The sequence below is a fragment of the Entelurus aequoreus genome, linkage group LG10 (genome assembly GCF_033978785.1).
Source record: "Entelurus aequoreus isolate RoL-2023_Sb linkage group LG10, RoL_Eaeq_v1.1, whole genome shotgun sequence".
Taxonomy (NCBI): Eukaryota; Metazoa; Chordata; class Actinopteri; order Syngnathiformes; family Syngnathidae; genus Entelurus; species Entelurus aequoreus.
In genome coordinates this window covers 51653803-51677534 of record NC_084740.1, presented here as the reverse complement: position 1 = coordinate 51677534, position 23732 = coordinate 51653803, and the positions used below count along the sequence as shown (strand labels likewise).

The window sequence follows — 23732 nt, the reverse complement described above, 5'->3', positions numbered from 1 at the left end:
CCCAGGCTGGGATTGAAGTCAGGACGGGGCGTAAGTGGAGAGCTGCCGAGGCTGTGGATGTCGCAGAGGCAAGGCTACGGCAAAGGGTGTTGGTGGGAACAGTGGCGCAGGGGAGATCTGGCTTAGGTAGCAGAAGAACACCTCGCTATGATAAGGCGCAGGGGAAAGAGAAGAGGTCACTGATCCTCGAGGAGGTGCGAGCAGGAGTTGAGGAAAGGCGAGCCTGCCAGATGGCGGGAATGCGGCAACAGGGCGCCTGGACCAGATGGGAACAAGCAGCAGGGCGCAAGGTCACATGGACCGAGCTCTGGAAAGCCGAACCCCATCGGATAAAGTTCTTGATCCAGGCGGTCTACGACGTGCTGCCAAGTCCATCCAACCTCTTCACCTGGGGGAAGGTGGAGACACCAGCGTGCCCCCTCTGCCAGAGGAGAGGAACCTTGGAGCACATCCTAAGCTGTTGTCCGACAGCCCTGGGTGAAGGGCGGTACCGCTGGCGACATGACCAGGTCCTGAAGGCCATAGCCGATACCATCTGCAGGGGAGTCAGTCACAGCAAGAGCCTCCGCCCAGTGAAGAGCACCGCTTTCATCAGAGCTGGGGAGAAGTCAACACCGGCTGCCCGGAACACCTCTTCTGGTCTGTTGGCAACAGCACGCGACTGGGAGCTGTCAGTTGATCTGGGCAAGCAGTTGAAGTTCCCTGACGTGGTTGCCAAAACAACACTAAGGCCAGATATTGTGCTTACCTCAGTTTCCTCCAAGCAGGTAATCCTCCTGGAGCTCACAGTGCCTTGAGAGGACCGTACGGAGGAGGCCAATGAGAGGAAGAGCTCAAAGTACTCTCAGCTTGTGGAGGAGTGTCGGAGCAATGGGTGGCGAGCGATGTGCCGGCCCGTTGAAGTGGGATGTCGAGGGTTTGTGGGCAAATCCCTCTGCAGGGCCTACAGAATGCTTGGCATCACAGGGGCCAGCCAGCGAAGGGCCATGAAGTTAGCCACAGATGCAGCAGAAGTGGCATCAAGGTGGCTGTGGATCAGGAGGGGAGAGGCGTGGCATGTAGGGCAGTAGCGCTACCTGGACACAGGCTGGGGCCTGATCAACCCTAGCTGGGTCGCCTAGGGGAGGGGGTCTGATTGTTGAAAGACCCGAAACCCCCTGTGATCCTAGGTTACATCACTGAGGATGTGTCCAGTTGCACCATTGGTGTATTTAAAAAGTATATATATATACTATATATATATTTTTTTCATACTGTATACATGTATATGTTTATATAATGTATATGAATGAATATGGACTTGAGATATGAATTGGGTGTTGTTATTGAAAGCAGGTTCCTTATAATTGTCAAATTACTCCTTGTAAGAGTTTGCTTACCTAGAATGCATGCAATGTTGTCATAGATGAAGCTGTACATACAAACACATAGATGAAGCTGTACATACAAACACATAGATGTAGCTGTACATAAAAACACATAGATAGATGAAGCTGTACATACAAACACATAGATGAAGCTGTACATACAAACACATAGATGAAGCTGTACATACAAACACATAGATAGATGAAGCTGTACATACAAACACATAGATGAAGCTGTACATACAAACACATAGATGAAGCTGTACATACAAACACATAGATAGATGAAGCTGTACATACAAACACATAGATGAAGCTGTACATACAAACACATAGATGAAGCTGTACATACAAACACATAGATGAAGCTGTACGTACAAACACATAGATGTAGCTGTACATAAAAACACATAGATGAAGCTGTACATACAAACACATAGATGAAGCTGTACATACAAACACATAGATGAAGCTGTACATACAAACACATAGATAGATGAAGCTGTACATGCAAACACATAGATGTAGCTGTACATAAAAACACATAGATGAAGCTGTACATACAAACACATAGATGAAGCTGTACATACAAACACATAGATGAAGCTGTACATGCAAACACATAGATGAAGCTGTACATAAAAACACATAGATAGATGAAGCTGTACATACAAACACATAGATAGATGAAGCTGTACATACAAACACATAGATAGATGAAGCTGTACATACAAACACATAGATGAAGCTGTACATACAAACACATAGATGAAGCTGTACATACAAACACATAGATGAAGCTGTACATACAAACACATAGATGAAGCTGTACATGCAAACACATAGATGAAGCTGTACATAAAAACACATAGATAGATGAAGCTGTACATACAAACACATAGATAGATGAAGCTGTACATACAAACACATAGATAGATGAAGCTGTACATACAAACACATAGATAGATGAAGCTGTACATACAAACACATAGATGAAGCTGTACATACAAACACATAGATAGATGAAGCTGTACATACAAACACATAGATGAAGCTGTACATACAAACACATAGATGAAGCTGTACATACAAACACATAGATGAAGCTGTACATACAAACACATAGATAGATGAAGCTGTACATACAAACACATAGAGCGGCATGGCGTAGTGGGTTGAGCGCCCGTGTCAGAAACCTGAGGGTTGCAGGTTCGCTCCCCGCCTCTTACCATGCCGTTGTGTCCTTGGGCAGGACACTTCACCCTTGCCCCCGTTGCCGCTCACAACGGTGAATGAATGATGAATGAGTGATAGGTGGTGGTCGGAGGGGCCGTAGGCGCAAATTGGCAGCCACGCTTCCGTCAGTCTACCCCAGGGCAGCTGTGGCTACGAAAGTAGCTTACCACCACCAGGTGTGAATGAATGATGGGTTTTTAACATGTAAAGCGACTTTGGGTACTTAGAAAAGCGCTATATAAATCCCAGGTATTATTATTATTATTATTATAGATGAAGCTGTACATACAAACACATAGATGAAGCTGTACATACAAACACATAGATAGATGAAGCTGTACATACAAACACATAGATAGATGAAGCTGTACATACAAACACATAGATAGATGAAGCTGTACATACAAACACATAGATAGATGAAGCTGTACATACAAACACATAGATAGATGAAGCTGTACATACAAACACATAGATGAAGCTGTACATACAAACACAGAGATGAAGCTGTACATACAAACACATAGATAGATGAAGCTGTACATACAAACACATAGCTGAAGCTGTACATACAAACACATAGATGAAGCTGTACATACAAACACATAGATAGATGAAGCTGTACATACAAACACATAGCTGAAGCTGTACATACAAACACATAGATGAAGCTGTACATACAAACACATAGATAGATGAAGCTGTACATACAAACACATAGATAGATGAAGCTGTACATACAAACACATAGATAGATGAAGCTGTACATACAAACACATAGATGAAGCTGTACATACAAACACATAGATAGATGAAGCTGTACATACAAACACATAGCTGAAGCTGTACATACAAACACATAGATGAAGCTGTACATACAAACACAGAGATGAAGCTGTACATACAAACACATAGATAGATGAAGCTGTACATACAAACACATAGATGAAGCTGTACATACAAACACATTTTCTTGCCCTCAGTATTTCCACTTAATTTTTTCAATGCAATCATTTTCATCTGGTGAGAGCACTTTTTAATTGACGGCATGTTTTGTTTTAGAGAAACCACTTCCCTGTGAATGCTAAAAAGTCAAAGTGTTGTGGCGTAAGCGCCTGTCATGTCCTGGGTATTGATAGCTGCTTCTTCTTATGGGCAGTTTCATAATAGACATCCGTGGGAGGGACTTGAGCGGACACAAAAGTGTGATGTCCTGAGTCTGACACCAGCAAACACACACACACACGGCAGCTCGCTGAGGAGCAACATCCCACATAAGGTAGACCAGCATGGCCTCTTTCTTCTTCTTCTTCTCTGCATCCTGTGCCTCTCTCCTTTATTTACTAATATTGCCTAATCTGCCCTAGTTATCCCAAAGCTCTTTTATTCCTGGTAATCCTGGTGCATTGCCAGTGCTTGAACACTGTTGCACTGCCCAGCTTGGCACTGGAACACCACTTGCTTTGGAGCTCAGTCTGCTGGGAGAGAGAGAGAGAGAGAGAGAGAGAGAGAGAGGTGCTTTATGTGAAAGTCGGTCCAGCTCTGAGATGGAATGCTTGACACAGCAAGCTGGGACATGCACGCCACAGGAGTGACTTCTTTTCTTGTATACGCAGGGCGAGAAGAGGAGCAGGATTGAAAGTTGTACACGGCGTGAGAGCATCCATATCAATGAGGACACCTGGCATGGCGCTCTTTAAACAGCTGCTGGTGGAGGACTTCTATGACATTGGAGAGGAGCTGGGAAGGTGAGTGTCTCTTCCTCATGCACTCGTGTGTGTGTGTGTGTGTTTGTGTGTGTGTGTGTGTGTGTGTGTGTGTGTGTGTGTGTGTGTGTGTGTGTGTGTGTGTGTGTGTGTGTGTGTGTGTGTGTGTGTGTGTGTGTGTGTGTGTGTGCCGTGCAGGGGTGTAGCACCAGATTCCGGGACCCCATCCCACCCTAAACCCAAGCCCATACACACACACTTGTTATTAGGGGTGTGGGAAAAAATCGATTCGAATTAAAAATGGCCATTCTCACGTTGTACGATTCAGTATCCATTCTCATTTTACAATAATTCTATTTTTTTTCTTAAAGGCCTACTGAAATGAATTTTTTTTTTATTCAAACGGGGATAGCAGATCCATTCTATGTGTCATACGTGATCATTTCGCGATATTGCCATATTTTTGCTGAAAGGATTTAGTAGAGAACATCGACGATAAAGTTCGCAACTTTTGGTCGCTGATAAAAAAAAAAAGCCTTGCCTGTACCGGAAGTAGCGTGACGTCGCAGGTTGAAAGGCTCCTCACATTTCCCCATTGTTTACACCAGCAGCGAGAGCGATTCGGACCGAGAAAGCGACGATTACCCCATTAATTTGAGCTGAAAGATTCGTGGATGAGGAACGTGAGAATGAAGGACTAGCGTGCAATGTAGGACGCATCTTTTTTCGCTCTGACCGTAACTTAGGTACAAGCTGGCTCATTGGATTCCACACTTTCTCCTTTTTCTATTGTGGATCACGGATTTGTATTTTAAACCACCTCGGATACTATATCCTCTTGAAAATGAGAGTCGAGAACGCGAAATGGACATTCACAGTGACTTTTATCTCCACGACAATATATCGGCGAAGCACTTTAGCTACGGAGCTAACGTGATAGCATCGGGCTTAACTGCAGATAGAAACCAAATAAATAAACGCCTGACTGGAAGGATAGACAGAAAATCAACAATACTATTAAACCATGGACCTGTAACTACACGGTTAATGCTTTCCAGCTTGGCGAAGCTTAACAATGCTGTTGCTAACGACGCCATTGAAGCTAACTTAGCAACGGGACCTCACAGAGCTATGCTAAAAACATTAGCGCTCCACCTATGCCAGCCAGCCCTCATCTGCTCATCAACACCCGTGCTCACCTGCGTTCCAGCGATCGACGGAAGGACGAAGGACTTCACCCGATCATCCGTGCGGTCGGCGGCTAGCGTCGGATAGCGCGTCTGCTATCCAAGTCAAAGTCCTCCTGGTTGTGTTGCTGCAGCCAGCCGCTAATACACCGATCCCGCCTACAACTTTCTTCTTTGCAGTCTCCATTGTTCATTAAACAAATTGCAAAAGATTCACCAACACAGATGTCCAGAATACTGTGGAATTTTGACATGAAAACAGAGCTGTTTGTATTGAGATACAATGTGTCCGAATACTTCCGTTTAACTATTGACGTCACGCGCATACGTCATCATACATAGACGTTTTCAACCGGAAGTTTAGCGGGAAATTTAAAATTGCACTTTATAAGTTAACCCGGCCGTATTGGCATGTGTTGCAATGTTAAGATTTCATCATTGATATATAAACTATCAGACTGCGTGGTCGGTAGTAGTGGCTTTCAGTAGGCCTTTAATCAATCCAACAAAACAATACACAGCAATACCATAACAATGCAATCCAATTCCAAAAGCAAACCCGACCCAGCAACACTCAGAACTGCAATAAACAGAGCAATTGAGAGGAGACACAAACACCACACAGAACAAACCAAAAGTAGTGAAACAAAAATGAATATTATCAACAACAGTATCAATATTAGTTACAATTTCAACATAGCAGTGATTCAAAATCCCTCATTGACATTATCATTAGACATTTATAAAAACACTTGCATCGCATCTCAGAAGCTTGACAACACACTGTGTCCAATATTTTCACAAAGATAAAATAAGTCATATTTTTGGTTCATTTAATAGTTCAAACAAATGTACATTATTGCAATCAGTTGATAAAACATTGTGCTTTACAATTATAAAAGCTTTTTACTCTGCTTGCATGTCAGCAGCCTGGGGTAGATCCTGCTGAAATCTATGTATTGAATGAATAGAGAATCCTTTTGAATCGGGAAAATATCCTTTTTGAATCGAGAATCGCGTTGAATCGAAGAAAAAAAAATCGATTGTGAATCGAATCGTGACCCCAAGAATCGATATTGAATCGAATGGTGGGACACCCAAAGATTGGCAGCCCTACTTGGCACATACAGTATACATGAACAAAAATACTAATTATTGCTTGGATTTGTTTCAAACCAGCTTTTTAAAAACACATGTAAAAACCTTAGTTAGGTTTATGCCTTTTTAAAAGATTAGACTTACACTTCTTTTTATTGTCATTGAAATGTGAACTTTGCAGTACAGATAAGAAGGTTGCATTAGCTCATGGTAGTGCAGTATAAAAAAGCAATAAGGTGCAGATATAAATAAATAGATTTACTGTACAGATAAATGTATTGCACTTTTGCATATGCATCCAGGTTTATGGATGTATGTTATATTGTCTTTATATTCCAGCCAGTTAATCCATTTTTGGGGGGAATTGATGGGATTATTATGATGCGTTCAAGAGTCTTATAGCCTGAGGGAAGAAGCTGTTACAGAACCTGGAAGTTCTGCTACGGAGGCTGCGGAACCTCTTTCTAGAGTCCAGCAGTGGGATTATCCTATCTACACATTATTTAGGGTAAATTGGCTTTGTTTGAACATTTCAAAGTAAAGAGGCCAGCATATGAATGTCAATAATCAATTAAATATGAATCTCTCAAGTTTCTTTTGACTTCAGCGTGTAAAGTAGAGATTCAAGGAGAGACGTAGGATTATCATGCCAATCAATCAACAATTTTCATCAGTAATGTTATGGTTATAATGTTATTGCTGCATCTCCTGGGAGTTAAAAACTAGTGACGCCTCTGTTTCCAACTTTAGTCAAGGTTCTGAACGCATCACACTTATGGGCAATGAGATGTACAAACCCCGTTTCCATATGAGTTGGGAAATTGTGTTAGATGTAAATATAAACGGAATACAATGATTTGCAAATCCTTTTCAACCCATATTCAGTTGAATATGCTACAAAGACAACATATTTGATGTTCAAACTGATAAACTTTTTTTTTTTTGGGCAAATAATCATTAACTTTAGAATTTGATGCCAGCAACACGTGACAAAGAAGTTGGGAAAGGTGGCAATAAATACTGATAAAGTTGAGGAATGCTCATCAAACACTTATTTGGAACATCCCACAGGTGAACAGGCTAATTGGGAACAGGTGGGTGCCATGATTGGGTATAAAATTAGATTCCATGAAATGCTCAGTCATTCACAAACAAGGATGGGGCGAGGGTCACCACTTTGTCAACAAATGCGTGAGCAAATTGTTGAACAGTTTAAGAAAAACCTTTCTCAAGCAGCTATTGCAAGGAATTTAGGGATTTCACCATCTACGCTCCGTAATATTATCAAAGGGTCTGGAGGAATCACTGCACGTAAGCAGCTAAGCCCGTGACCTTCCATCCCTCAGGCTGTACTGCATCAACAAGCGACATCAGTGTGTAAAGGATATCACCACATGGGCTCAGGAACACTTCAGAAACCCACTGTCAGTAACTACAGTTGGTCGCTACATCTGTAAGTGCAAGTTAAAACTCTCCTATGCAAGGCGAAAACCGTTTATCAACAACACCCAGAAACGCCGTCGGCTTCGCTAGGCCTGAGCTCATCTAAGATGGACTGATACAAAGTGGAAAAGTGTTCTGTGGTCTGACGAGTCCACATTTCAAATTGTTTTTGGAAACTGTGGACGTCGTGTCCTCCGGACCTAAGAGGAAAAGAACCATCCGGATTGTTATAGGCGCAAAGTGTAAAAGCCAGCATGTGTGATGGTATGGGAGTGTATTAGTGCCCAAGACATGGGTAACTTACACATCTGTGAAGGCGCCATTAATGCTGAAAGGTACATACAGGTTTTGGAGCAACATATGTTGCCTTCCAAGCAACGTTACCACGGACGCCCCTGCTTATTTCAGCAAGACAATGCCAAGCCACGTGTTACATCAACGAGGCTTCATAGTAAAAGAGTGCGGGTACTAGACTGGCCTGCCTGTAGTCCAGACCTGTCTCCCATTGAAAATGTGTGAAGCCTAAAATAGCACAAGGGAGACCCCCGGACTGTTGAACAACTTAAGCTGTACATCAAGCAAGAATGGGAAAGAATTCCACCTGAGAAGCTTCAAAAATGTGTCTCCTCAGTTCCCAAACCTTTACTGAGTGTTGTTAAAAGGAAAGGCCATGTAACACAGTGGTGAACATGCCCTTTCCCAACTACTTTGGCACGTGTTGCAGCCATGAAATTCTAATGTAATTATTATTTGCAAAAAAAAAATAAAGTTTATGAGTTTGAACATCAAATATGTTGTCTTTGTAGTGCATTCAACTGAATATGGGTTGAAAAGGATTTGCAAATCATTGTATTCCGTTTATATTTACATCAACGGGGTTTGTAAAAGTGCGGAATGAACCATTTGGTATTTTTGATAGGTTGTGTCAGTCGTCTAAGACATTCTTAGTTGGAGTCTATCAACATTATTATAAAACTTTCACACCTATATTCGTTTCATATTATGAATTATGACATCCTTTTTATAACTTACATATTTTAACGCCAGAAAAAAACCCTTGTAACTTTGCAAACACCAAGTTTCCGCCCCTATAGAGTGTGTGTGTGTGCCTGCTGAGACAGGGAGTGTCTCCTGTGATGAAGTGTCAGGTCTACAAGGGCAACACCAGGGCTCGTAAAAAAAGATGCGATGAGCTGTCCTCACCAGCTCCACCTCAGGGCGGGGGTTGTCCTCACCAGTCTCCACCTGAGGGCGGGGGTTGGACGTGCTGAGTGAGACTTGAGCCGATAATGACAAACGCAAACAGGGAAGTTGGCGTTCCTTGGAGAGGAACCAGTAAGTCCATTCTGCCCTGGCAGACATGTTCACACCTTAGGAAGGAAAGGAAACCCTCAGCCAGCCAGTCACAATATTCACTCTGACCCACAGTTTGCCTTTTATTGCCACACCCTGACACACCTCACTAACTGACACAAACTGTGTTGGGATATTGTCATACAAACCCCGTTTCCATAAGAGTTGGGAAATTGTGTTAGATGTAAATATAAACGGAATACAATGATTTGTAAATCCTTTTCAATCCATATTCAGTTGAATGCACTACAAAGACAACATATTTGATGTTCAAACTCATAAACTTTATTTTTTTTTTGCAAATAATCATTAACTTAGAATTTCATGGCTGCAACATGTGCCAAAGTAGTTGGGAAAGGGCATGTTCACTACTGTGTTACATGGCCTTTTCTGTTAACAACACTCAGTAAACGTTTGGGAACTGAGGAAAGTAATTGTTGAAGCTTTGAAAGTGGAATTCTTTCCCATTCTTGTTTTATGTAGAGCTTCAGTCGTTCAACAGTCCGGGGTCTCCGCTGTCGTATTTTACGCTTCATAATGCGCCACACATTTTCGATGGGAGACAGGTCTGGACTGCAGGCGGGCCAGGAAGGTACCAGCACTCTTTTTTTACGAAGCCACGCTGTTGTAACACGTGCTGAATGTGGCTTGGCATTGTCTTGCTAAAATAAGCAGGGGCGTCCATGAAAAGATGGTAGCATATGTTGTTCCAAAACCTGTATGTACCTTTCAGCATTAATGGTGCCTTCACAGATGTGTAAGTTACCCATGCCTTGGGCACTAATGCACCCCCATACCATCACACATGCTGGCTTTTACACTTTACGTCGATAACAGTCTGGATGGTTCGCTTCCCCTTTGGTCCGGATGACACGATGTAGAATATTTCCAAAAACAATTTGAAATGTGGACTCGTCAGACAACAGAACACTTTTCCACTTTGCATGAGTCCATCTTAGATGATCTCGGGCCCAGCGAAGCCGGCGGCGTTTCTGGGTGTTGTTGATAAATGGCATAGTAGAGCTTTAACTTGCACTTACAGCTGTAGCGACCAACTGTATTTAGTGACAGTGGTTTTCTGAAGTGTTCCTGAGCCCATGTGGTGATATCCTTTAGAGATTGATGTCGGTTTTTGATACAGTGCCGTCTGAGGGATCGAAGGTCACGCTCATTCAATGTTGGTTTCCGGCCATGCCGCTTACGTGGAGTGATTTCTCCAGATTCTCCGAACCTTTTGATGATATTATGGACCGTAGATGTTGAAATCCCTAAATTTCTTGCAATTGCACTTTGAGAAACGTTGTTCTTAAACTTTTTGACTATATGCTCACGCAGTTGTGGACAAAGTGGTGTACCTCGCCCCATCCTTTCTTGTGGAAGACTGAGCATTTTTTGGGAAGCTGCCAATCATGGCACCCACCTGTTCCCAATTAGCCTGCACACCTGTGGGATGTTCCAAATAAGTGTTTAATGAGCATTCCTCAACTTTATCAGTATTTATTGCCACCTTTCCCAACTTCTTTGTCACATGTTGCTGGCATCAAATTCTAAAGTTAATGATTATTTGCACAAAAACATCAAATATGTTGTCTTTGTAGCATATTCAACTGAATATGGGTTGAAAATGATTTGCAAATCATTGTATTCCGCTTATATTTACATCGAACACAATTTCCCAACTCCTATGGAAACGGGGTTTGTAGAAAGCATGGTGTGCTTTGCAGACCTCCCATGCTGAACTTATTTGTTGTTACAGCTAATAATCCAAGATTGACCTATGTGTCCCTTTCTTTCTTTGTTTTCCTCCACGGGGTTCTACTTTTACTTAGTTTGCTTCCGCTTGTTTTGTTTGAGGACTGAGAAAGTTTATCACCACACATAACGTTGCTGTTTGCAACCTTTACACGACTGCCTTGAGGGTGCTAACTTTCCAAAGTGTTGTAAGCATTATATCCCGCCCTCTTCCGGCTTTCAGCATGTAAACTACGCCCTACAATATGTACTGTAACTCACGCGCCTTAGTTTTTTACAACTTTGTTTTTTGACATTAGCTGTCATTAAATGCATATTCTACAAAAGCCAAAAGCACTGTAGTCGTCACGTTGTGTAAATGGTAAATAAAAAGAGAATACAACAAATCCATTTCAACTTATATTCAATTGAATAGACTGCAAAGACAAGATACTTAACATTTGAACTTGGTAAACTTTGTTATTTTTTGCAAATATTAGCTCATTTGGAATTTGATGCCGGCAACATGTTTCAAAGAAGCTGGCACAAGTGGCAAAAAAGAGTGAGAACTTTGAGGAATGCTCATCAAACACTTATTTGGAACATCCCACAGGTGAACAGGCTAATTGGGAACAGGTGGGTGCCATGATTGGGTATAAAAGCAGCTCTTTGTGAACAAATGCGCGAGCAAATTGTCGAACAGTTTAAGAACAACATTTCTCAACCAGCTATTGCAAGGAATTTAGGGATTTCCCCATCTACGGTCTGTAATATCATCAAAAGGTTCAGAGAATCTGGAGAAATCACTGCACGTAAGCAGCTAAGCCCGTGACCTTCGATCCCTCAGGTTGTACTGCATCAAAAAGTGACATCAGTGTGTAAAGGATATCACCACATGGGCTCAGGAACACTTCAGAAAACCACTGTCGGTAACTACAGTTGGTCGCTACATCTGTAAGTGCAAGTTAAAACTCTACTATGCAAAGCCAAAGCCGTTTATCAACAACACCCAGAAACTCTGCCATTTCAACTTATATTCAATTGAATAGACTGCAAAGACAAGATATTTAACATTCGAACTGGTAAACTTTGTTATTTTTTGCAAATATTAGCTCACATCAACAACACCCAGAAACTCTGCCGGCTTTGCTGGGCCCGAGCTCATCTAAGATGAACTGATGCAAAGTGGAAAAGTGTTCTGTGGTCTGACGACTCCACAATTCAAATTATGAAGCGATGTAGCCGCTACGTGTTTGTGTTGCTGCAGCCGGCCGCTAATACACCGCTTCCCACCTACAGCTTTCTTCTTTGCTATCTCCGTTGTTCATTAAACAAATTGCAAAAGATGTCCAGAATACTGTGGAATTTTGCGATGAAAACAGACGACTTAATAGCTGGCCACAATGCTGTCCCAAAATGTCCGCTACAATCCGTGACGTCACGCGCAAACGTCATCATACCGAGACGTTTTCAGCAGGATATTTTGCGGGAAATTTAAAATCGCACTTTACTGATCTAACCCGTATTGGCACGTGTTGCAATGTTAAGATTTCATCATTGATATATAAACTATCCGACTGCGTGGTCGGTAGTAGTGGGTTTCAGTAGGCCTTTAAGATTTGCAAAATTCCACTGTAAAATATATATTTTGGACCTAATATTTCTTACAAGTGAAGTGCTCCCCTACCTTACAATGTACAAGTAGTATCTTGTTTGTATCTAAATCTTAGTGTTTACACTAAACACTGCAGCTTGCTTGCCAAAACTAACTGAGACTCGTGACAGCAAACACGGAAAATACAAGTACTAATCTCTTATAATCCAGACTCATTTCAAAGACTGACAATTTCATCATAATTGGAGCAGACGTGTGTTGTAATTAACATTAATGAAGTAGTATTAAAGTCTTGAGGACGTTTGCATTGGCATGTGACTTAGTAGTGTTGACTTTGTGCTTTGGACAGTTGAAGAACTCTCCACTGGTCTGAAAGGAAGGAGCCTATGGGAACCTGATATAGTATTTCTTATCCTGTCTTCTATGCAAATGACTTCTTGTTGACAAATGTTGTTATGACGATGGGTGCAAAAAAAGAAGTTGTGGTAAAGCAAGCCTATGGACTGACCGCTGTACGTGTTTAATGTCTGAATGTTGACTGTGACTCATGGAGAAGGCCTCCATGATGCTGTTACACAACACTTGTCAAAGAGACATTGACAAAAATGAACAGAACAGATGAATTCTTGCTTCAAAGTGATTAATCCATGACCATATATGGGCATTACTGTATCTAACTTTTCTTACATTTTGAATATAATGGTCAACACTAATTAACATGATTTGCTTATTTTCATATCCACTGGTGTCAATATGTCATGATATGGTGAACAAAATATAATGTGGACAAAAGTATTGGGATTCCTGGCTGTTTGTCCTACATTAAAGGCCTACTGAAATGATTTTTTTTTATTCAAACGGGGAGAGCAGATCCATTCTATGTGTCATACTTGATCATTTTGCGATATTGCCATATTTTTGCTGAAAGGATTTAGTGGAGAACATCGACGATAAAGTTCGCAACTTTTGGTCGCTGATAAAAAAAAAAGCCTTGCCTGTACCGGAAGTAGCATGACGTCGCAGGTTGAAAGGCTCCTCACATTTCCCCATTGTTTACACCAGCAGCGAGAGCGATTCGGACCGAGAAAGCGACGATTATCCCATTCATTTGAGCCAGGATGAAAGATTCGTGGATGAGGAACGTGAGAGTGAAGGACTAGAGTGCAGTGCAGGACGCATCTTTTTTCGCTCTGACCGTAACTTAGGTACAAGCTGGCTCATTGGATTCCACACTTTCTCCTTTTTCTATTGTGGATCACGGATTTGTATTTTAAACCACCTCGGATACTATATCCTCTTGAAAATGAGAGTCGAGAACGCGAAATGGCAATTCACAGTGACTTTTATCTCCACGACAATACATCGGCGAAGTACTTTAGCTACGGAGCTAACGTGATAGCATCGGGCTTAACTGCAGATAGAAACAAAAGAAATAAACCCCTGACTGGAAGGATAGACAGAAAATCAACAATACTATTAAACCATGGACATGTAACTACACGGTTAATAATTCTCAGCCTGGCGAAGCTTAACAATGCTGTTGCTAATGACGCCATTGAAGCTAACTTAGCAACGGGACCTCACAGAGCTATGCTAAAAACATTAGCGCTCCACCTACGCCAGCCAGCCCTCATCTGCTCATCAACACCCGTGCTCACCTGCGTTCCAGCGATCGACGGAGCAACGAAGGACTTCACCCGATCATCCGTGCGGTCGGCGGCTAGCGTCGGATAGCGCATCTGCTATCCATCTCAAAGTCCTCCTGGTTGTGTAGCTGCAGCCAGCCGCTAATACACCGATCCCACCTACAGCTTTCTTCTTTGCAGTCTTCATTGTTTATTAAACAAATTGCAAAAGATTCACCAACACAGATGTCCAGAATACTGTGGAATTTTGCGATGAAAACCGAGCTTTTTGTATTGGATACAATGGTGTCTGAATGCTTCCGCTTCAACCATTGACGTCACGCGCATACGTCATCATACATAGACGTTTTCAACCGGAAGTTTCCAGGTAAATTTAAAATTGCACTTTATAAGTTAACCCGGCCGTATTGGCATGTGTTGCAATGTTAAGATTCCATCATTGATATATAAACTGTCAGACTGCGTGGTCGGTAGTAGTGGCTTTCAGTAGGCCTTTAAGTAAATAAATATGTTGAAGGGATCATTTTAACAATGTTTATTATTATAGCTGTAGTTTGCAGGGATGTATGCCTATGGTTGTGTTGATGCCATATTTGACAGTAAAAGTGTTCAATATTTTTATTTTAGTTTTTTTAAGGGCTTCCTACTTTTTGTATGTCCATTTATCTACAAAACCCAAAACCAGTGAAGTGGCATGTTGTGTAAATGGTAAATAAAAACAGAATACAATGATTTGCAAATCCTTTTCAACTTATATTAAATTGAATAGACTGCAAAGACAAGATATTTCATGTTCGAACTGAGAAACTTCTTCTTTTTTTTCAAATAATCATTAACTTAGAATTTCATGGCTGCAACACGTGCCAAAGTAGTTGGGAAAGGGCATGTTCACCACTGTGTTACATGGCCTTTCCTTTTAACAACACTCAGTAAACGTTTGGGAACTGAGGAGACACATTTTTGAAGCTTCTCAGGTGGAATTCTTTCCCATTCTTGCTTGATGTACAGCTTAAGTTGTTCAACAGTCCGGGGGTCTCCATTGTGCTATTTTAGGCTTCATAATGCGCCACACATTTTCAATGGGAGACAGGTCTGGACTACAGGCAGGCCAGTCTAGTACCTGCACTCTTTTACTATGAAGCCACGTTGATGTAACACGTAGCTTGGCATTGTCTTGCTGAAATAAGCAGGGGCGTCCATGGTAACGTTGCTTGGATGGCAACATATGTTGCTCCAAAACCTGTATGTACCTTTCAGCATTAATGGCGCCTTCACATAAGTCATGGAAGCTACTTTTATACCCAATCATGGCACCCACCTGTTACAATTAGCCTGTTCACCTGTGGGATGTTCCCAATAAGTGTTTGATGAGCATTCCTCAACTTTCTCACTCTTTTTTGCCACTTGTGCCAGCTTTTTTAAAACATGTTGCAAGCATCATATTCCAAATGAGCTAATATTTACAAAAAATAACAAAGTTTAACAGTTCAAACATTAAAGGCCTACTGAAAGCCACTACTACCGACCACGCAGTCTGATAGTTTATATATCAATGATGAAATCTTAACATTGCAACACATGCCAATACGGCCGGGTTAACTTATAAAGTGCAATTTTAAATTTCCCGCGAAACTTCCGGTTGAAAACGTCCATGTATGATGACGTATGCGCGTGACGTCAATGGTTGAAACGGAAGTATTGGGACACATTGTATCCAATACAAAAAGCTCGGTTTTCATCGCAAAATTCCACAGTATTCTGGACATCTGTTTTGGTGAATCTTTTGCAATTTGTTTAATGAACAATGAAGACTGCAAAGAAGAAAGTTGTAGGTGGGATCGGTGTATTAGCGGCTGGCTGCAGCAACACAACCAGGAGGACTTACTTGGATAGCAGATGCGCCATCCGACGCTAGCCGCCGACCGCATCGATGATCGGGTGAAGTCTTTCGTCGCGCCGTCGATCGCTGGAACGCAGGTGAGCACGGGTGTTGATGAGCAGATGAGGGCTGGCGTAGGTAGTTAATGTTTTTATCATAGCTCTGTGAAGTCCCGTTGCTAAGTTAGCTTCAATGGCGTCGTTAGCAACAGCATTGTTAACCTTCGCCAAGCTGGAAAGCATTAACCGTGTGGGTTACAGGTCCATGGTTTAATAGTATTGTTGATCTTCTGTCTATCCTTCCAGTCAGGGGTTTATTTCTTTTGTTTCTATTTGCAGTTAAGCCCGATGCTATCACGTTAGCTCCGTAGCTAAAGAGCTTCACCGATGTATTGTCGTGGAGATAAAAGTCACTGTGAATGTCCATTTCGCGTTCTCGACTCTCATTTTCAAGAGGATATAGTATCCGAGGTGGTTTGAAATACAAATCCGTGATCCACAATAGAAAAAGGAGAAAGTGTGGAATCCAATGAGCCCTTGTACCTAAGTTACGGTCAGAGCGAAAAAAGATACGTCCTGCACTGCACTCTAGTCCTTCACTCTCACATTCCTCATCCATGAATCTTTCATCCTGCCTCAAATTAATGGGTTAATCGTCGCTTTCTCGGTCTGAATCGCTCTCGCTGCTGGTGTAAACAATGGGGAAATGTGAGGAGCCTTTCAACCTGTGACGTCACGCTACTTCCGGTACAGGCAAGGCTTTTTTTTATCAGCGACCAAAAGTTGCGAACTTTATCGTCGATGTTCTCTACTAAATCCTTTCAGCAAAAATATGGCAATATCGCGAAATGATCAAGTATGACACATAGAATGGATCTGCTATCCCCGTTTAAATAAAAAAATTCATTTCAGTAGGCCTTTAAGTATCTTGTCTTTGCAGTCTATTCAATTGAATCATTGTATTCTGTTTTCATTTACGATTTACACAAGGTGCCAACTTCACTGGTTTTGGGTTTTGTATCTACCGATCTTTCTTATCTTATCTGGCTTTGTACTCGGCATCATGTTGTGGTTAGTGAGTGTGTAAGATCCATTGACAGGTTGTAAAAACAATGTGTAAATATAATCATTTAGGATGTGTCCCTCCTGACCAAAGCCAACCAAGATATGTACATATTTGTGATAATAAGTGAAGAGCTTGTAAGCAAAGAGAAATGTTTTCTCTTGAAGTCTTTGTGGAGGCAATGTGAGGCCATGTTGCTCTCACATGTGTTGAGACGGAGGTGACAGACAGACAGTAGACATGCCATGGTTACGAGCGCTCACGTAGAAAGTGTCCCCCCTATGGGAAACATTCCTTTCTGGGTAAGGAATGTGTTTATTTACTGCAGTCTGACCGAGGGAACTCCATGTTGACCTTTTGGTCATCCAGAGTTCCTGACCGACAAAGGTCCTCCCGTCTCTGTCAGCAGAATCTCCTGAAACACAGTTTGTTGACCTCTCGGACCGAGGAACTACCTAGAACAGGGGTGTCCAAAGTGCGGCCCGGGGGCCATTTGCGGCCCGCAGCTAATTGTTTACCGGCCCACCACACATTCTGGAAATGCTATTGCAGAAATAAAAAAATAACATTAAGAAAAAAGTGGAATGAGGTGAAATCTGACTTGAAAAAGTTGCAATGTTGACACAAAGCTGCCATGCAGGCTGTTTTTTTTTCTTTTGTCTATCTTTATTTTTCTTTTTTTGCCATTGCTCAAAAAAACAAAAAAAAGTCAATGTTATAATGCAGTGGTCCCCAACCTTTTTGTAGCTGGGGACCGGTCAACGTTTGAAAATTTGTCTCACGGACCGGGTGGGGGGGTGTAATTTTTTAATTTTTTTATTTTTTCTCTCATAAAGAAATACAATCATGTGTGCTTACGGACTGTATCCCTGCAGACTGTATTGATCTATATTGATATATAATGTATATATTGGGTTTTTTATGTTGATTTAATTTAAAAAAAAATATATTTTTATTTATTTATTTATTTTTTTAAATTTCTTGCGCGGCCCGGTACAACCGGTCCGCGGCCTGGTGGTTGGGGACCACTGTTATAATGAATTATTGACCTATTCAAGGCTCCAATTATTTCAAATATTTCACTTTAAAATGTTTTATGTGGATAATATTGCATATATTGTGTGTTTGGCATACAAAAACATCAGCGATTTTTTTTTTTGACAAAAGAGCATAAAACAAACAAAATAATAGTTCTAACGTAAAATCGACAGATATATCTGAAGTTGATCTCGTAACTTAAGTGTTGAAGTAAAAAAAAAAAAACTAATACAAATGTATCACTTTATGAGTGGGGCACCTTTTGGATCACAAATATATTTCATGGGATTTTATTTATCTTTTCACTGTGATTACTCAAAAATAACAATTAATTAAAATCAATGGTGTCTTGCATTATGGATGTTTTTAAGGCTCTAATTACTTCACATCAAACATTGCTTTCTGAATGTTTTGGGCAGTGGGGGAAATACTGCATATTTCAGTTTTATTATAAAAAACACAGTTGTCTTTTTTAAAAATTATTATTTTTTTAATCTGTTCTTTTTCACCCATCCATCAAACCATTTTCCACTGCTTGTTACTGAGTCTCCTAGGCAGATACGGCACGCCAGCGTCCAAAATCCGGCCCGCGAGTAGTCCTGGCTAAAAAGTAAATAAAAATTGTATTTATTTATTTTTTAATTATAATTTTTTTTCTTAACGACGTGGACTATGGGGTGTTTGGTTTTCCCGAGATGCAAGAATTGGAGCGGACATGGCGTGAAGGTAAAAACATCATTTAATTTTACTATAACAAAAAGAACAAACTAAAGGCGGAAGTACAAACTTGGCTAAGAAAACAAAACTGGCACTTGGGCAAAAACTATGAACATGAAATAAATAACACTTGCTAACTGTGACATGAATAAAAAAAACACTTACTTGAAAAGTAACTATGGCATGGAACACATAACCAATGGAGTAACAGAGTTAATGTCGCCAGGCCGACCAACAGAAAAAGACAGGCTTTAAATAACACTGACATGATTGGTGACAGGTGTGTGAGTCCAAACGTGGAACAGGTGAAACTAATGGGTAACCATGGAAACAAGACTAGGGAGTGAAAAAGCAGGAACTAAAAAGAGTCCAAAAACCAAAAAGCACATAACTTAAACAAAACATGATCCCAATAATCGATAGCTGCATCACTAATAATTACCATGACAACAATAATCATCATCATTGTTTTGAATTGCTTTCTATAGAGAAGAAATACAAATAGTGCAGTATAATGGTTTATTAAAAATTAGACACAATTATTACACAAATAAAGACATATTATATGTAAATAAATAAACTAGAAAAGCACCTCTGCCAGACCCTATCTCCCAATAGAAAAAAAAAAAAAGGCCCTGAATTGAGACAGTGATCCGGATCAGCCCCAAAATATGACTTTTTCCTTCCTGAAAATCCGCCTATAACGTTTAAGCAATCTATAGCGGTATCAAAGAAACAGAGTGAACACTCTTGTCTGTATCCACTATCTTTGTCGCTGTGCAGCTGCCAGCATACACATACACACACAAAGTAGCGTAAACATAAGGCAATATAGTAGAATTCAGGCCCAAAATCTAATCAATTGTTCCTTATCTCATTTTGTGCATTTCCTTAAAGTTTCATGAAAATTTGGCCAAAACTTTCCGAGTTATTTTGCTAACTAACAGACAGACGGACAGACCAAGGGCGATGATTACACAACCTCCTTCCGAGGTAAAAATTGTGAGAAATTGTAATAGAGCATTGTTTCTTTTTAGCTAAACAATAAAATCAATTGATGAAAAAAGATGATTCACAAATAATAGTAATAATAATTTTGGCTTGTCAAATTCAATGCATCCACTCTTGTGATTAATCACAAAGAATGATCACATTAATCATGTATAAAGACAGATTGGTCATGCGATTTATTTTAAACTCGCATGCTCTTTTACCTCAAATGTAAATGTTTTACCTGAAAGGCCAAGTCAGAGACTTTGACCGGAGGTCTTTCTGATAAATGTTTGCTTCAAAATACAGGACTTTAAATAAAAGTGTTGTCAGGTTTTGAGCATAGAAATGACGTACATTCAAGTAAAACATTTTTTAAAAAGTGTGTATGACATGCGCACCAAAAAAATGCATTTATGTCAATGTATAGTTGTTTTTTTTAGGTTGATTTAAAATATGTCAGAAAGTAATTTACTGTGATTAATCCAAATTCAAATGTGTGACTAATTAATTTAAAAAATGTGTCATTTGGCTGAAATAGTAATAATACACACAAACAGAAAGAAAAAGCAGAGATTAAAGTATCCTCTCTGGTATAAATGCTGTATATAATATATTCTTTGTATGTTTTTTTTGTTTCGCGGTTTATATTTGCAAATGATAAAAATATAAATACTGTATATAACATAATGATATTACTATACAACACTTTAATTGCATTGAAAAATTATAATGGAAAATAATGTGCTCAATCCCGGTAACTACGGTAACTAACAACCAGTGATGAAAAACCTTGACATCGGTTAGCCTTGGTAACATTATAATAAATAAATTAAATATAGAAATAATATAAATGTATGTTTGTCCAGTGTCCTCCTGTCCCTCACTAACACAAACGCCTCAAACTGTGTGCCAATAGTTTGGCCGAATTTCCGGATCAGTTTGTCAATCCGGTTTGAGTCCCTTTTTGCTGGTGCTGCTCCCCCAACAAGCCACTGCAAAGTACAGGGCACTGGCCACAATAGACTGATAAAGTACAGGGCACTGGCCACAATAGACTGATAAAGTACAGGGCACTGGCCACAATAGACTGATAAAGTACAGGGCACTGGCCACAATAGACTGATAAAGTACAGGGCACTGGCCACAATAGACTGATAAAGTACAGGGCACTGGCCACAATAGACTGATAAAGTACAGGGCACTGGCCACAATAGACTGATACAGTACAGGGCACTGGCCACAATAGACTGATAAAGTACAGGGCACTGGCCACAATAGACTGATAAAGTACAGGGCACTGGCCACAATAGACTGATAAAGTACAGGGCACTGGCCACAACAGACTGATAAATTACAGGGCACTGGCCACAACAGACTGATAAAGTACAGGGCACTGGCCACAACAGACTGATAAAGTACAGGGCACTGGCCACAATAGACTGATAAAGTACAGGGCACTGGCCACAATAGACTGATAAAGTACAGGGCACTGGCCACAATAGACTGATAAAGTACAGGGCACTGGCCACAATAGACTGATAAAGTACAGGGCACTGGCCACAATAGACTGATAAAGTACAGGGCACTGGCCACAATAGACTGATAAAGTACAGGGCACTGGCCACAATAGACTGATACAGTACAGGGCACTGGCCACAATAGACTGATAAAGTACAGGGCACTGGCCACAATAGACTGATAAAGTACAGGGCACTGGCCACAATAGACTGATAAAGTACAGGGCACTGGCCACAACAGACTGATAAATTACAGGGCACTGGCCACAACAGACTGATAAAGTACAGGGCACTGGCCACAACAGACTGATAAAGTACAGGGCACTGGCCACAATAGACTGATAAAGTACAGGGCACTGGCCACAATAGACTGATAAAGTACAGGGCACTGGCCACAATAGACTGATAAAGTACAGGGCACTGGCCACAATAGACTGATAAAGTACAGGGCACTGGCCACGATAGACTGATAAAGTACAGGGCACTGGCCACAATAGACTGATAAAGTACAGGGCACTGGTCACAACAAACTGATAAAGTACAGGGCACTGGCCACAATAGACTGATAAACTACAGGGCACTGGCCACAATAGACTGATAAAGTACAGGGCACTGGCCACAATAGACTGATAAAGTACAGGGCACTGGCCACAATAGACTGATAAAGTACAGGGCACTGGCCACAATAGACTGATAAAGTACAGGGCACTGGTCACAACAAACTGATAAAGTACAGGGCACTGGCCACAATAGACTGATAAAGTACAGGGCACTGGCCACAATAGACTGATAAAGTACAGGGCACTGGCCACAATAGACTGATAAAGTACTTGTACTGCCATGTACTCCCATGTACTTGTACTGCCATGTACTCCCATGTACTTGTACTGCCATGTACTCCCATGTACTTGTACTGCCATGTACTCCCATGTACTTGTACTGCCATGTACTCCCATGTACTTGTACTGCCATGTACTCCCATGTACTTGTACTGCCATGTACTCCCATGTACTTGTACTGCCATGTACTTGTACTGCCATGTACTTGTACTGCCATGTACTCTCATGTACTTGTACTGTCATGTACTCCCATGTACTTGTACTGCCATGTACTTGTACTGCCATGTACTTGTACTGCCATGTACTCTCATGTACTTGTACTGCCATGTACTCCCATGTACTTGTACTGCCATGTACTACCATGTACTGCCATGTACTGCCATGTACTGCCATGTACTCCCATGTACTTGTACTACCATGTACTGCCATGTACTGCCATGTACTGCCATGTACTCCCATGTACTGCCATGTACTGCCATGTACTGCCATGTACTCCCAGGTACTTGTACTGCCATGTACTGCCATGTACTGCCATGTACTTGTACTACCATGTACTGCCATGTACTGCCATGTACTGCCATGTACTCCCATGTACTGCCATGTACTGCCATGTACTGCCATGTACTCCCATGTACTGCCATGTACTGCCATGTACTCCCATGTACTGCCATGTACTGCCATGTACTGCCATGTACTCCCAGGTACTTGTACTGCCATGTACTGCCATGTACTGCCATGTACTGCCATGTACTGCCATGTACTGCCATGTACTGCCATGTACTTGTACTGCCACCTCCTGGCTCTGGATGTTGATGGGCTCCACAGGGGTCATTTTCTTCTTGAAGTCAAATGGTGAAATTACTTTGTAAAAATGATGCTCTCTCTCTCTCAGTCTCTCTCTCTCGCTCCCTCACACACACACACACACACACACACACACACACACACACACACACACACACACACACACACACACACACACACACACACACACACACACACACACACACACCAGCTATCCATATTTGACAAATATGGTTAGGAACTGAGCTAGGCCGCTTGTGACTTTGTTGCCCTGTGTCACATGACCGCGGAGGTTGCATACCTGGGAAATGTGTTTATCTATGTGTCCGGCGCCACTTGTCCATGCATTCCTCCGACCTTGACTGTGGATAATGACCTTCAGCTGTTGGATGTGGAAAACATTGCTGAGAGATGCCGCTCTCGCTCCCACTGGCCCGGCTTATAGGGCTAAGACTGCCGGCACGCTTGGCCCGTTGTGGAATACCTCTGGCGTCATCCCAG

General features: G+C 41.4%; 1 protein-coding gene across 2 annotated transcripts in view; it reads left to right on the top strand.

The window, feature by feature from the left end:
- The first annotated feature begins 3813 nt into the window (after window positions 1-3813).
- Window positions 3814-23732, top strand: part of dapk2b (death-associated protein kinase 2b) — a 57918-nt gene continuing 37999 nt past the window's right edge. For both annotated transcript variants that reach the window (XM_062061146.1, XM_062061147.1), the window contains exons 1-2: window positions 3814-3882; window positions 4220-4351. In XM_062061146.1, coding sequence (XP_061917130.1) covers window positions 4275-4351 — 77 coding nt within the window. In that variant the 5' untranslated portion in view covers window positions 3814-3882; window positions 4220-4274. The remainder of the gene's footprint in view (window positions 3883-4219; window positions 4352-23732) is intronic.